Source organism: Arachis hypogaea, chromosome 4 (genome assembly GCF_003086295.3).
Source record: "Arachis hypogaea cultivar Tifrunner chromosome 4, arahy.Tifrunner.gnm2.J5K5, whole genome shotgun sequence".
Taxonomy (NCBI): domain Eukaryota; kingdom Viridiplantae; phylum Streptophyta; class Magnoliopsida; order Fabales; family Fabaceae; genus Arachis; species Arachis hypogaea.
The window spans coordinates 122,981,612-122,997,553 of NC_092039.1; the positions used below are offsets into that span (position 1 = coordinate 122,981,612).

General features: G+C 34.4%; 1 protein-coding gene and 1 long non-coding RNA gene across 2 annotated transcripts; both read right to left on the reverse strand.

Annotated features, from left to right (window-relative positions):
- Window positions 1-229: 229 nt before the first annotated feature.
- LOC140184362 (uncharacterized) lies at window positions 230-1,920 on the reverse strand. Its single transcript, XR_011880819.1, has 2 exons — window positions 1,631-1,920; window positions 230-446 (listed from the first exon to the last, which is right to left on the reverse strand). It is a non-coding gene; the product is annotated as an uncharacterized lncRNA (long non-coding RNA).
- A 3,436-nt stretch (window positions 1,921-5,356) lies between these two features.
- On the reverse strand, window positions 5,357-9,624 carry LOC112797774 (NAP1-related protein 2). The gene is made up of 10 exons (XM_025840858.3): window positions 9,277-9,624; window positions 8,217-8,339; window positions 8,043-8,093; window positions 7,798-7,869; window positions 7,549-7,662; window positions 7,398-7,459; window positions 6,911-6,968; window positions 6,612-6,668; window positions 6,450-6,494; window positions 5,357-5,718 (listed from the first exon to the last, which is right to left on the reverse strand). The coding sequence occupies exons 1-10, from the start codon at window positions 9,397-9,399 to the stop codon at window positions 5,659-5,661; spliced, it is 765 nt and encodes a 254-aa protein (XP_025696643.1). The 5' UTR covers window positions 9,400-9,624; the 3' UTR covers window positions 5,357-5,658.
- Between the last annotated feature and the right edge of the window lie 6,318 nt (window positions 9,625-15,942).

Here is a 15,942-nt window from a genome sequence, read left to right on the forward strand (position 1 = left end):
CTTTAAAACAAAAAATAACTCAAAAAAAATCTTTTTCTAAAAACTCACCTAAACAAACTCTAAAGTTATAATCAAGGTTCGGAAAACCGGACCGGTCATCAAACCGCTCTAGCTACTGGTTCACTGGTTTACTGGTCCAACCGGTCTAACCAGTGGTTCAACCGGAAAAACCGTTTTAAAATAAAATAATAAATAAATTATAAATAAACATCCTAAAATAATATTATAGTATAATATAAATATTAAAATAGTTTTCAAATTTAAAAAACTACATTTAATGTCATCAATCAAATTCATATAATCTTATTAATATACAAACTCAAGTTAAATAGTATAAAGAAATATCAAATATTAAATGTCAACATAAAGAGTTATCAATCATCAAAACCTCAAGATGTCTTCTGAGGTATCAATGTCTCGTCATCCAGCCTCTCCAATTTTTTCAGCTAAAGCCATAACAAAAGGAATGGTACGAGAAAATGAGGTAGTTAATAGATCATCAAATGAGAAGCTTTTTGTTATTGCAAAGTGAAGATGAACATGCCAATGTAGAAGAATAAGTACACAGCTAAATTCCTATGCTGAATAAGAAGAATAAGTACACAACCAAGTTGATAGAATCATAAAACTAAAATGAATAATATATAAATTAATTAATGGTTTTTGATTCCTCTGACTCTGATGCAATGTAGTTTCTCTTTCATTCCATGAAGCTAAGAAGGAATAACATTCTGATCACTAAACAACTCGACTAGAATGTTCCATTAGCAGGAAAACATAGATAGAAACAGAATAAGATTACCCCAGATAACAAAATCAGTTTTTTCATCAACTTTGTGTGGAATCAAAAGAGAATCATGCAGAAGTATACAAGTTACACACCAGAAACAGTGAAAAGCAGCATAAGCAGTTTAAAGTAGGAGGAATTTTCAAATTCAAAAAGAATGAAAACCAGATAACCCCAATCATAAACACCATTATCAAATTAAATAAAAAACCAACCAAAAATAACCTTGCAAATGAATAAAACATATATGAAATTAAAAACAGCCACAGCAATGAATCCTAACAATTCTGCCTACACAATGAACATTAACAGAAATTTGAGCAGAAATTGAGCAACAAATTTTTGCCTATACAATTCTGCCTACACAATGAACAGCCACACAATTCTATCTACACTATGAACAGCCACACAATTCTGCCTACACAATGAACATTACCAATTTTGTCTACACAATTCTGCCTACATAATGAACATTAACAAATTTCAGCTTATTAGCAAAGAAACAAACAGAAATTGAGCAACAAATTACAGCTTATTTACAAAACAGAGTAACAAATTTGAGCAGAGGAACGAACAGAAATTGAGCAACAAATTACAGCTTATTTACAAAACAGATTATTTATTTCTCATGCTATTGAGCAGAGGAACGAAGAAGGAAGAAGATGAGCAGAGGAAGTTCACAGATACTCGAAGTTCACATAGGAAGTTCACAGAAAATTAAACAGAAATCTAAGTTCAGTAGTTCACAGAGGAAGTTCAGAGTATCAATTTCATGCTTCTTATACTAGAGAAGATGAGCAGAGGCAAAGAACAAAGAAGACGAGCAGAGGACGAGTCACTCACCTGGCGTCGATGGAGGGCTACTGGTGTTGACTGTTGAGGACCGCGCGACGATGAAGACGATGCGAGCTACTGCCTGCTGGTGTTCAGAAGATGAAGACGATGGAGATGGAGGGCTACTGGCCAGGGAACCAGGCGACGATGGAGGGTTACTAGGGCTGAAGACCAGGCGACGGCGGTGGCTGACGACCCGAGACCGCGGCGACGAAGGAGGGCGACTGGGCGGCTAGGGTTCACGGCGGCTAGGGTTCACTGATTCACTCACTGTGAGATGAATCATGAATGAATGCGTGAATGGGGGTCGAGGGGGGAAGGGGGGATGGGGTGCTCCGTGCTCCACGAGCGGGTCGGGTCGGGTGAGTTTTTTATTTTTTAATTTTTACAATAAAATGGCGTCGTTTAGCAGAACTGGCCGGTCACCGGTTCGGTCCAACCGGCCGGTTTTTAGCCGATTTGCCAGTTTTTTAGCGATTTTTTCTGGCACGGTTTTAAGAAGGGGACCGGACCGTTTGCATCACCGGTTCGCGGTTAAACCGGTCGAACTGGCCGGTCCGGTCCGGTTTTCAGAACCTTGGTTATAATATATAATATGGTATTAAATTATATTTACCGACATTTTTCTGTTCACCGCTAAAAAGCGGCTAAGTAGGGTAATGATGACCTTCTAGAAATAATTAAAAAAAATTCAAAATCTGCTAAGAAGTTGGAAGTTCCAATACTGTTGGAGCGCATGCATGATGAACAATAATCATAATAGCCCAAAAAGAGAACAAAAAAGGGGTTAATTAGTTTTCTAAGGCACTTCCATAAGCGTTGCCACAACTTCATTCTCATACTAATGCATGCGCGCATTAGTTCCGTAATTTAGTTACTTTAATTTGAAGGAAACTTGCCTAACATTATTTATTTCAAGTCCAAGCTTTTAAAAATTTGCAAAGTAATCTAATGAATGTGTCACACTGTTTGCCATCATAAGTTTCAAGACCTTTTTCCGTGGGAGAAGGGGGGGGGGGGGTGTTGTGTATATTTCATAAAAGTAATATAATCCAAAGTCCAAACATGTCTAAAAAAAAGTAATTATCATAATTTATACGTTCATACTTTTTAATTTCTCACTCTTCCTCCGCCACCGATATAAATGCACGAAACAAGCATGATTTGAGACAAATTAATGATGAATAGAGTGTGTGTGTGTAGCTTATTATGATCATAAAAGGTGATATCAATTGAGTAGTATTAAATTTCCTTAGAAACAAATTGATGCTGTTGATGTAAATGCTTAATACATTAGAAAATAAAGCAGCTTCTAATTATCATTTCCTTAATTTTAATTGTTGAGTTACGTGTTAATAAAGAAAGAAATGTATTAATTTGTCACGGATTTGAGCTCCATTTAAAGGTCGCTGGCCAATAAGTTACTGCATGCACAAAGTAGAATTCAAACTCCTGGCACTTGCTTAAACAGACGAGTAAACTGAGTACTCGACCAACCCAAATTGGTTAGTTTTGTTATGTTCAGATTGTGCATCATCTATTAGCTTTTTTTTTGTTTTGGGCTCAAGCATTAGCTTCTTTGTTTTACAGAGGGGTGAACTTTATTTTTGGGCCACATATTATCCACAATAGAAGCCCAATTTCCGTTATCCATTATTTCATAGAAAATAAGTGGAGTTCATCACGAGCCCAAAAATCGTTTCTTGTATGCTGTGAAATTGTGCTTATTACATTCACCCATGTAATAGTGTATTTTGGCCTGTTAATCAGATGAAGAAGCATTACCGTTCCAAGAACCTTTTTTTTTTTGAAGCTACTAAAAGGATATTCAAAAAATTATATGATCGAGAATAATAATTTTAAAAGATGTAAATGATAAATAAATTTTTAAAAGATTCGGAAACATGATAAAAACATCCAAATATTGTATATATATTTTTCAAAAGGGTTTTAAAGATTGATTTTTAATACCCTTTTTAACAAATATAATTAGAAAAATAGACTTTCACTCTTAAAATTTAGTTACTTCGTTTTAGTTTTTTACATGTCCATTCTAACTCTTTAAAATTTAGTAACTTCATTCTGATTTTTTACATGTCCATTGTAATAATCAAATTTTATTCCGGACTTTTACATGTCCTTTCTAAATATTTATCCAAATTTTTTACAAAAATTTAAATCAAATGCATAAATTATTTGTCAAACAAAACTCATTTTCTATTTATAAAAAAAATGTATTTTCGTCACATTTTAAAATATGTTGACGATAGTTTACCTAGGAATGTCAACAGAGTAGAGCAGGAGCAGAGGATGCCTCCCTGCTCTCCATTCCCGTCTCCGTCTCCGTCCCCATTCCCCACCGTGAAAGAATATTACTCCTCATCTCCATTTTTCATAGGACCCCATTTCTTGCGGGGGACCACATTCTCCATCTCTTTGATAGTTCTAACTAATTATTAATTTTCATAAGAATAGAACTGAAAGTATCAATCCTATACAAAATAGCAAGATTTTATACAAAAAGTCTAAACGACAAGATGGTGACTTTCAAAATGACGCAGTGGGGAATGCCATGGCGAGCCAGAACACAAAGCAGAAGACAAGGTGGAGAATGCAGCAGCAGAGAAAAGAATAGACATGACGACATAGTTGTAGAAAGGAACACCACAAATATAGAGAACAACACAATGAAGGTGATGGAACGGTGAGGGGTGACAATGCGGTAAGACAGGAGAGTGACAAGGGGGTGGCTGCAGAGAGGTTGGATGGAATATGGACAACGCTAGAAATCTATGAATTAAAGAAGGGTTATGTAAATGAGAATTAGGAATTTTAAGTCTCTATATATATATATATGGCATATGAAATGACTAAAAAACATATATGAGAAACAAATTAAGGACAATTAAGTAAATTTATGAATTTTGGGAATTAGCAGGATGGGGGCAGGAATCCCTACTCGGGTCCTAGCGCCTGTCTCGGGAGAATTTCGTCCCCCGTCCCGCAGAAAAAATTCCTCACAGTTGGATCTCCATTCAAGGCAGTTCCCACGGGAATCCAGCGTCTCGAAAAGTTTTGCCATCCCTAAGTTTACCATTAAGTTTTTTATTTAAATGATGACATTTTATTTAAATGATGACATAGCTGGTGTATACTGAAAGTAATACTTGTTTTTCAAGGGAAAATAGAAACCAACCCATAATAACCATCGAAGTTTGTTAAGAGGGGTAAATAAGCAATTGTTTTGTATTCAAAAGATGAAAACCCTAAACCCCATTTGGAACTTTTACAAGTCGAACCGGATTAATTAATCAAATTTCTAATAATAAGATCTAATGAAAATTTATAAAAAGTAAATAGTTAAAAAACAAGAGTTGGTGACTACTCCATTGAAATTAGTTCAAACTTAATACTACTGTTCTAAATAGTTTCCACTTTTCAGCACGAGTTTATGGATTGCTAGATTATACACAATCTTTTGTAGAACTTAGGTTCTTCAACATGCGTGACAATATACCAAAGAAAGAGCTATTTGACATTATATATTTAATAGTTATCATTCACCATACATGGTTCAACTTAACTAATTGAAATTGATCACCTAATTAGTCATTTCATGGTAATGAACATGCCATTTAGAGATGCATTATTTCAAGGAACAAAATGTCATTCATATTTGTCATCATCATCATCATCATACAAACAACATCAGTAACAAAATAATGCAAATGAAAATTAAGGTATAATCACATTTTATAAAGAACAAAGTCATCTAATAAGAGTTTCATAGGTTATAATCATATGGTAAGGATAAGATTGAGAACCTACAATAGAAGCATGGAAATGTCCAAAAAGCTAAGTAACAAACCTAAGGATTCAACACCCCAAAGGAAAAAACCTAAAACTAAAACCTCTATCAGTGTCAAGCTACAAAGTAGCTACCCTTCTACAAATATAACTCTTCCCAACCAACCAGGCTCATCGATACTAACCGGAGAACACGGAACCATTTTGTTTTCTGCCAACCGAGAAAAGGCTTAGCTATCTTCCTTGTTATCATCTTCTTCATCATCGCCATCGTCGTCATCTCCGTTTTCCTGAGCAAGCATAATATCCAAGATGATTAGTCTCAAAAACTACCTCTATTTGCTTCATTGCTTGGAGAGGATGCTAAATCAAATATGTAATTACGCATAATGGTGAGTGGTTCACGGCGCATGACTTCATCATCAAATTAAATAAACTAGGTTTTCTATGATTGCATAATCATACATATATCGCCTAGATTTTATATCGCGTAGCACTAACTGAAATTCAGAAGTGGCCGGTTATATGGTCATAGACGACAGAAGTAAAGGCCACGTGCCCACGTGTATGTTTTCTTAGAATGAAAGAAAGTGCATTCATGTTTTCTTAAGAAGGTTCACTCCTACTAGGTCATTTACCAAGGAATTTCCCTTTTTCATTCCCGAAAAAAGTCGCACATAGCCTTTGCCAGTCGAAGAAGAAAATAGGGAAGGATCACTGAAGAAGAAAGACAACTAGAGCCTTAGGTGCAGCAACACAATGCCAATAACATAAAAATCATATAAATGCTTGCACCTCCAAACAATAGCTTCGAAACGTGTACAAGGTTCTATGAGATAATGCATCATAAAAGCTGATACCAAGTCTATAATGAAACTCCTAAGTCTACCTATTTTCAAGTTATTATTATTATTATTATTATTATTATTATTATTATTATTATTATTATTATTGAGAGAGAGAGAGAGAGAGAGAGAGAGAGAGAGAGAGAGAGAGAGAGGGGGGATCCACATAAGCCTACCTCATCAGCGTCTTCTTCACAATCTGAATCCTCTTCGTCGGCATCCTGCAAAAATAAATTCACTCCACGAATGAGTACAGATACTACAAACTTCTATCTGGATATTTCACTACGTATTTCTTTGGAAAAAAGAGGACAAGTAAGCATGATATAGAAAATTACATTATTGAAGTACTTTAGAGGGTTAGGCCATAAGTCTTCTTTAATTATTTCAGCAACCTGAAACACAACATGCACAGAAAGTGAATGATAATAAAGCAGTAAAAGGAATTTTATGTAACTTCTGCCTAACTTTCATGCAATTTCCATATATTTGAACAGATAGCTGTTCTTTTTATTCCTATGATTTAATTATCCATCAATTCTCACTTATGTCTTTAATAATAAATAATAAATACAAGGGCAGCTACAGATCACAGTTTCTATACACAAATTATAACACCACATCTCCTTAAATTTACCTCATCGGTAAACTCGGCTAGGTCCTTCTGCTCAGTTTCGCCGAACCAACTGAAAAAGCTACATAAACAAAAGAGCAGGATGGGAGGGGGAGAATCAGATACAAATTAACAAATGAAAGAGTTTAGGATATTATTCATAATAACTAAGAGTTACGCTTCAAGTACTGTTTTTTGTTTAAAATGGTTGATTACACAATACAAGGATACAATTCGTTATTAATATTAGTATTAACGGATGGAAATCATTTGTTATAAACCCTGGGACTTGGTGCTATAAGCCCTTAACCTTACTCATATGAAGTGTCAAGCCACAGTGATATACATGATACATAACTTTAAACCTTATCACATGTGAAACAAAGTTTAATAACGATCACAAGCATTTCACGAATATAGTTTTCCAAAACTTGCAAGTTGCATTAATGTCTAACCAATCATGTTCACAACTTTCCACTCACAAAATGCCACATTTTAGTTAGAGAACTACCTCTCCTCAGCAAGTGTGCGTTTGTTTCCTTTTGTCTCGTGATTAACTCCATTAGCAGCACCCTTCAAACCATAAAAAAATGTTATAACCAGCACTGCAGAAAAAGAAAAAGCGAAAGGAAGTCAAAAGAATGCAGTTATAAGCATGCTACCATGCCCTCCTTCCACTTGATGGCAGTTCCAGTAATCTTTGTGGTTCCCTCCTCAAAGAATGTGAAAGTTTTAGTCAACTTAGTATCTTCGAAATAAGGATTCTCTTTAAAATTCTGAAAAGGTTAGAAATTTTACATTATTAGAATCAAGCCAGAAAATAAACAAAACTGAGAGGAAATAGCAAAACTGATCCTATCATTAAAAACAAAATAGATAAAAACTAGGTAAAAATGAGAGAAGAATCTTACAAAGGTGATCGAGTAGCCCAACTTCATATCTTTGAAATCTTCAACATCAAGTGAATGTAAATACTTGAAGATCTATGTCATACAAAAGGTCAATGTATTAGAAATTGTTCAAGAATCTCAGTGTGATACACTCTAACCTGTAACAACTTTTAAAGAAAAAAGTCAATTTAGTGGAAACAAGATAATTTTCGAGGAACTGGCTTTCTATTTAAAATGTTAAATAAGGTTCACGGCATTTGCCAAACCTTCTGGTCTTCCTCAGTCAGAAGATCACAGAGTGCAGGATGACTCAAGAACTGCACAGTGAAACGTAAAACGAGTTATTTATCATAATAATCAAATAATAACTTATTGCAACTATGTTAAAAAAAATAAATGAAACTATAGTAAGAATGAATCGAGCATGGATATTCACTAACCGCAGTTAACCAGAAGTCAGGAATGGATTTGATGATTTCATTCCTCTTATCATAAACAGGCTTGCGTATTTCATTATATTTCTGTTCAACTTCCAAAACTTTATCACTCGCCTCCTCATTAACCTGATGAGTATGAAATACTATTATGATTAATGAAGCAGCATTGGAAAACAGAAAGCAAAAAAAAAACATGTCTTATATGTACTACTACTCATGATAACTTTGAAGCAGCTTCCAAATTAGATGGAACTGCATCAAATCACTTTAAAAAATAAAGTATAACTACAACCATACTCTGACACTTTAAAATCAAATCACTCAAATACATCATTACTGTTTAGGGGCTTATTTTGATTAATGTTCAATGTAACAGCACTACATGGATTCAGAATCACTGACTTTTAGAAAGGCTTGTATTCATAGGTTCAAATAGATACACATGATTCTGGATCATTTTTCATCAAAACATGAAACCAATCTTAAAATGATATAACTATAAAATTCCAACATTACTAAAGACTCACATTACAAACCAAAAATATCATCCAACAAAAACAATACAAATCAGCATACACACGGAAGCAACACTCACAAATATAAGAACCTCTACAGAACAAGCTACGCATATGAAAAGCAACACAAATAATATTAATAATAATAAAAAAATCCACAAAAAACAAGAGTTACAAAAGCTATCAGGCTCGACATCTCAAACCCTTGATGATACCCTATCAATTTTCCATCATAGATAATAAGTTGTAACCTAACAACAAAAGCTCTCAGCTCTAGGAATGTAAACCAAACAAATCAAAGCTGCAATCTTTCACCCTTGATTCCATGACAAAGCAAAACCATGAAGATAAAACCTCATCAAGCAAAATAAATTAATTTGCTTGCCAACAAAAACAAACCTCATTCCCCAACGCACCATCAAAACTGACACCAAAACCAAGAGTACGGTTCACAATTACACAATATACTAGAGATTCAAAACACAGCCAACAGGAACAAAAAGGGCAATCATGAACAAAACAAAAAATGGGGTGGTCAAAGGTATAACCTTTTCCAGCTCATCCTGCAATTCCTGCAATTTCTCAATGTTAAGAACAAGCTCTCCATCAATGTGTTCAGAAGAATCATCCCCTTGACCCACTTTGGGTTTTTTTGCCTTATCTGCCACCATGGTTTCTGGTATCAAAACCGCTTAAAAGCAAATTTGCAATTTTTTTTGCTCTCAAAGGGGAAGGAAAAGAAGGGTTAGGGGAATTCGGCTGAAGGGTTGTTTGTGAATGAAAAAGGTGAAAGCTTGATGGTGGTGTTGGTATAAAAGAGTATTTATATGAAGGGAAGGGTGCAAAGGCAACACTTTGGTGCTGTCTAGTGTTGTGTTGCAAATGTGGGACCCACATTCTTGTCGAACATCAGATTAAGGTTTTAGATAAAGATATTTTGGGACTGACACAATACACTCTGCGAAACTGGAAACCACATTATCATATGAAAGGTCGGTATTACCCTTCCTTTAGCTGCAAAAGATGTTGGCAACTAACTTGATTTGTGTTTTGTGTAAGGTTATTTTTGACATTTTATTCAGCAATTTCTAAACGTTATTATCATGCTTTAAAATAGCTGTAGTAGTATACTAATACATCAAAATCTAAATAATAATAAACGGTAATACGATTTTAATTTTTGAGGCATAAGCCGAAATTTTTTTTTATCTTTAATTTTGTTTGCATATAAAATTATTTTTAAGATTTAACTTAATTTTAATATTATCTTTTATATTAAAATTATAAATCAAAAAAGAAAAAAGAAAGAACGGGAGGAAAAAGGGAATCGCGAGAGAGAAGGAGGAAGAAGGAGGAGGAGAAGAAAAAAAAGAAAAAAATGAAGAGGGAGAAGAGAGGACGGCGCCGGCGAGATTTAGAGCCACCGTCGCCATCGGGAATAAGAATCAGAGGGAAAGAGAGCTCGCAAGGAAGAGATGAGACGCGAGCCTTGCCACCGTCGAAGAGCTCGTGAAAAGAGAGAGAAAACGCACGGCCAGTGAGAGGAAGAGGGTGCCTCGTCGTCGTCGCGCTCTGCCGCTGCCGCTGGTCTTTCTGGTTCTCGTCGCCGCTTCACGTCCTCACTGTTGTTCCTCATCATTGGTCCTTCTCAGGGTTTCGATTCTGTTTCTGATTCGTTCTGCTTCTGCTTCTAATTTCTTTTGCTTCTGATTCTGATTTTATTGTTCTTGTGCTTCTGATTCTAATTCTTATTTCATTGTTCTTGTACTTTTGATTTTGTTTCTTTAATATCATTGTTGTTGCGTTTTTTATTTCATTGTTCTTCTATTTCTTTAATCTCTTTGTGTTTTGTTCTTCTGATTGTTTGTGTTCTGATTTTTTTTATCTTCTAGTGCTTTATCAGTAGAGAAAACAAGCTGCAATGCACAATATCATATTTCTCTGAATTTTGTATATTTAAGAAAACAAAATCAATTCTTTGAGCTTTGTATTTCTGATTCTATTTTTTATGTTTATTACATTAGTTTTACTTTTGATTTTATTGTTATTGTTGCTGGTGCTGTGATGAAGAAAAAGAAAAGGAAGAAGAGATGCTACTCGAGAAGAAGAAAAAGAAGAATAGAAACTGGGTATTTTTGTGAAGAAGGAGAAGGATATTTTGGTCCAAAGGACGATTTTAAAGCTAAGTTAAATCTTAGGGACGAAAAAATTTTTGGCCTATATCTTATAGACTAAAATCGTACTTAATCCTAATAATAATAAGAGCAATTTACCTTAATAAAAATTATTGCAGACCAACATTATACAGATATTCTAAATAGAGTTTAGTTGTATGTTTGTTCTAATTAAAGTTATGTAAATTAAATTAGACAAATTTGATTTACGCATATATTCATAATTAGATCAAGCATATTTGATTTATGTGCGAAAATTCGCATCCATATAAATCAAATTAAACTAATTTGATTTAGTAAAGTAGGAGAAAGAGTGTCATTTTTAAAATCTAAACTTCTTTCTATGATAAATTAAGCAGACCAATTCGATTTACAAAGGAATAAAGTACATAATGAATTGAATCCAGACAATTCGATTTACTCGTTAACATATTATGAAATATGGTAATTTGATTTAGCAAGTGGTAGGTCCAATAGATACACCTAGAACGTTTGCTTCTGTCTAGGCTTATTGTGTATATTCTCGTCTGAATTGGGAGACCTATGTCCATAAGGTGTATCGCCTTAGCATCATGTTCAAAATCTATAAAATGGGATTCAATCATCCGATTCCATATGGTCTTTGGCTCCCATATGATGGTCTCATAGTCATCCCTGCTTTCACCAAGGACGGAACTATTATGAATGAGGTGGTTCTTAACAGACCAAAGCGATATAGACTCTGCAAATTAACATGGACACACTCAGAAAAATTACACACGAGTACTTACTTTGAGTTCTACGTCTGGCAACAATGCATAACTTTATTCTGTTTTCATTATCACTTTGTTTATTGTATTATGTCATTAAGTGTTTAGTTTTTCTTTTATTTCATATAATTTCTTTCATTGTATTTTCTTTTAGTTTTATTACGAGAATATGATGTATTTTCCTTTAATGTTGATGATAACAATCATGTATTTCGTCTATAACTACTACTTTAATGATAATCATGTATTTCGAATTGATGAATTTAACATATAACTAGAATAAGTATCATAATAATTGTCAATAATAAGTTAAGAACACAACGAAGCCATGTTCATGGACATCGACGTTAGCTAAGAAGTTGAACAATAAACTAAAATGGTGTAATACATACGGTAGTGTTTGGTTAGGGGATTGAGACTGAATTTAGGGGATTGAGACTCAGTATTATGTTTGGTGATCAGAGACTGAAATTAAAATTTTAATCCCTCTAGTACCTCCAGAAAGTGAAAACACAAGGGACTGAAATTTTGGGACGGAGACTGAGATTTTAATAATATTTTTTATCAAAAATATTTGCATTTAAATTTTCAAATTTTAGATCTACCCCTCAATCTCTATATTTATTTTAAATTAAACATAATACTGAGATATAACTCAATTCAGTACATTTTATATCAAACACAGTATAAAAACTTAATTCAGTTTCAGTCTCTCAGTCTCAATCTTCCTTCTAAACACAGTCTAAAACATACTAAACATATTGGAACATACTAAATAATATACTAGAATATATTACAACATACTAAAAGTCATAAAAGACATAGTATAAAATACATAATCAAAAGAGGTAGGACCTTGTGAAGCAACACCTACGCACTTGATTCTCTCAGTTCTCTGGATCAGAGGTACCTCATCTTCATCTCCATCATCATCTATCTCTGTCTTTGAAGCTATGTGCTCTGAGAATCGAACAGAACTAAAATATGAAGGGAGTTCTATACCAAATGTTGAGGGCAGCATCCCATCCAATGCAAAAAGATCATAGTAAGGACTAGTTGGAGGCTCATTCAAGTCAATTGTAAGATGTGGTTGAACCTCGGTAGCATGTAATCTAGGACGCTCCCCGTCCTCCTCTCGTAGCATCATCCATAACTCATCAACGAACTCTGAATAGGGATGGCAAAAAATACTCGAACCCGTGGGTATCTGTGAGAATTACCAACGACGAGGAAAAAAATAGAGACTCATTAAATCTCCACGGGGATGGGAATGGGAATGGGGCCGGGATTGAAGTACCCGCCCTATGGGGACCTGCAAAATTCTCACTAGAGTGAATTATTTAAATACCCTTTATATATATGATGTAAGTATATGTTTAATTCTTTTTTTTTCAATTTTATTTAGAAATAAATTAATGATGTGCATAATATCTAAATTTGCATCAACTAATTATTCAAAGTTGTATCATTACAAGAAGGGAGTACTATCACCGAGTTATTATCGTTGACCAAGATTTATTATGTTGTTATGTTGGAAACTTTTTTACTATTTTGTTTTATTTTAGTTTGTATGTTGGAAATTTAGTTGAATAATGTTGAATTGGGTTTAGTAATGTTGAATGTGGTTGAATTAGGTTTGATTTGATACATTTTAGCTTAATTGTATGAAATTTTATCATGGTTGAAATTTTTTTATTTTTTAAAGGTCAATATCCATGGATACCCACGAGTATCTACAACCCCCCGCGGAGAGAAATAAATGGAGATCCGTGACGGAGATGGGCCAAGAACGAAGGCAATTTCCTAAATGGGGATGGACAACGGGGAGAAGGTCCCTGTCCCCATAAATACCCATCACCATCCCTAACTGTGAACCTTCAAACTACTCCTTTATAGTTGTAAGATTAGCAAAATCCGAATACAACTGACTCTGGCTAATATGTATTTGATTGTTTTCCTCTTCCGCTATATATATAACTACTAGATCCTACCATAAAGTAGACATCTACACCCGATCTCCCACCACCACCATCACCACCACTATCTCTACAACTACTACCACTAAAGCCCCCAACGATACCACCGAATCCCCTGTCACCTCTACCACCATCTCCACCCTACCCCCACAACCATTCCCACTCTATCCCTACCACCATCTCCTCTGCCACCCCCACTGATTGTTTCCTGAAATCACATGCACTTCACAGTGAACTTGTCAATACAGTTCACAAGAGGTAGTATATTGAGTACCTCCTCGAACTAAGTCCAATCAGATATATTGTCCTCAATAAACCTCTCGAAGTTTGTTAGCACTTACTTATGTAGTCATCATTGATCAAAAGGCTTAGCTGGTACGCCACATCCTGTAATGTGATGGTGCACTCTTCGAACGATATATGAAACGTATGCGTCTCAGAACACTATCTGTCAACAAAAGCGCTAATGAATAATTCATCCAACTTAACCCAGTAGTCGTTGAACCTAGCAAGGTGGTATAATTCGACACTCTCTAGGTATAGTATGATCCAATCATCCAGAGTTATACCATACTGCCTCCATGCTGCTAATACACCAGGTCGGTACAAAATATTAAAAAAATATCTATTAAGAATTCATAATAAACTTTAAACAATCAACAAATAACTCAATTAAAAAAATTTAATATTATTAGTAACCCATTGAAAAAAATTATATAATACCTAATTCATAATCATATAATTTATTAACTACTACTTATCAAAAATGATGACAATCTTATCCTAAAAAGTTAAAGCCTAATCATGTCATATATGTAAAATCTAATTGATGTCTCTACCATATATGCTACTCTAGTCTTATCGTTAAAAATCAAATTCCAATAGTTCTACATTTAACTACAATTATTACCCATCTAAATTTAGCTATGATCAACAATTTTAAATCACTACTATCACTAACATTTCTAATTAAAACAAATTCTAATCAACAATTTTAAATCACTACTCTAACTAACATTTATAATCTAATAATATCTAAGACTCTAAGTGAAGGTTGTAGAAGGTTTAGAGAATGGGGGTTGAGTCTATGTCTTTCTTTTATGTTACTGAAATAACCCTTTAAAACAAACTTTCAATTCTGATTCTGTTTGAATTCAGCAGCGAAAAATTTATGAGACAATTTATTTTTGTCTCATGAATATCAGAAAACAGAACAGAGCAGAGAAGAGAGAAGCTGACACCATCATGTATCTTGGTTCAGCTGCCTTGTGCAATGCAACCCACATCCAGTCTCTACCACAACAGTGGTAGAATTTTCACTATAGTTAAAGTATTACATACATCAATCCCACATGATTGACACAATCTTTTCACTCTCAAGTTCTAACCTAACTTGTCTTAGTTATGCTAATACCTAACTATTCACTCTTAGTGCTCACCCAACTAAGAAAGAGGTACCTCACATGTACATGATACAAGACACAGACTTAACCTAAAGAAATCTGAAATAATGCTAGGCTTTTCTCTCAAGTGTATCACTCAACTTTTTTTACTCATTGGCTTTTACTTGAGCTCTCTCATTATGCCTTTTCACTCGAGAAATTACAGAAAGTTAAACATTAAAAAGAAAGTTACAATATGTAAAATATGAAGGAGATTGACTCTTCAACAGCCTCTTTGCTATGTGATAAACCAGATTTGCTAGCATCTGATTCAGTTTTTCATTCTGGCGGAATGCTCCTTTGACTAGGAAGCACTGTCCAAGTGGATGAACTTTTTCATAGAGCTATTCTCAGAACATACACCTCAAGAAAACTGGTTATCTCTCCTTAGCTTTAGAATGGTGAACCAACTTCTTTTGTATCTCCTTGCATGTTGCAGAATTGCTCTCTCCTATGTCATCTTCTTGAGTTGTGTGCTTCACTCACCCACTATCTCACTTTTTTCCATTAATCCTCAAAATAGGAACTTTGATTCTGACATTCTCTTGTTGACCGAAAGCCACATATAAGCAGAAATAGATATATTCAATGGTAAACCCAGATCTTGGCCATTGAAAAAACAACTTGGTCCCCAAGACACATATATGACCGTAGATGCACAACAGTGAGTAGCAGAGATAATCTTTCTCATGTAACCCATTTCGGATTGGCAGAAAGTTGAAGATGAAGAGAAGAAAATAAGATGTATGTAGAAGAAAATAAAATCACCTTTTAGCTTCTGACTTCTTGATGCAGTTTGATGTGGGTGATTAGACTTTAGCATTTCTGCTTAACCTTCTCTTTCTTGCTTCTTTGGTGAACAACTTAGGGACT

What these genes read in the sequence shown, in the direction of transcription:
- LOC112797774 (XM_025840858.3), bottom strand. Translation starts at nt 9,399, where the DNA reads ATGGTGGCAGATAAGGCAAAAAAACCCAAAGTGGGTCAAGGGGATGAT. An exon ending in CTGACTTCTGGTTAACTGCG is followed by an intron (nt 8,094 to 8,216) that starts GTTAGTGAATAT and finishes TTCACTGTGCAG; the next exon opens with TTCTTGAGTCATCCTGCACT. An exon ending in TAGCCGAGTTTACCGATGAG is followed by an intron (nt 6,669 to 6,910) that starts GTAAATTTAAGG and finishes GTTGTGTTTCAG; the next exon opens with GTTGCTGAAATAATTAAAGA.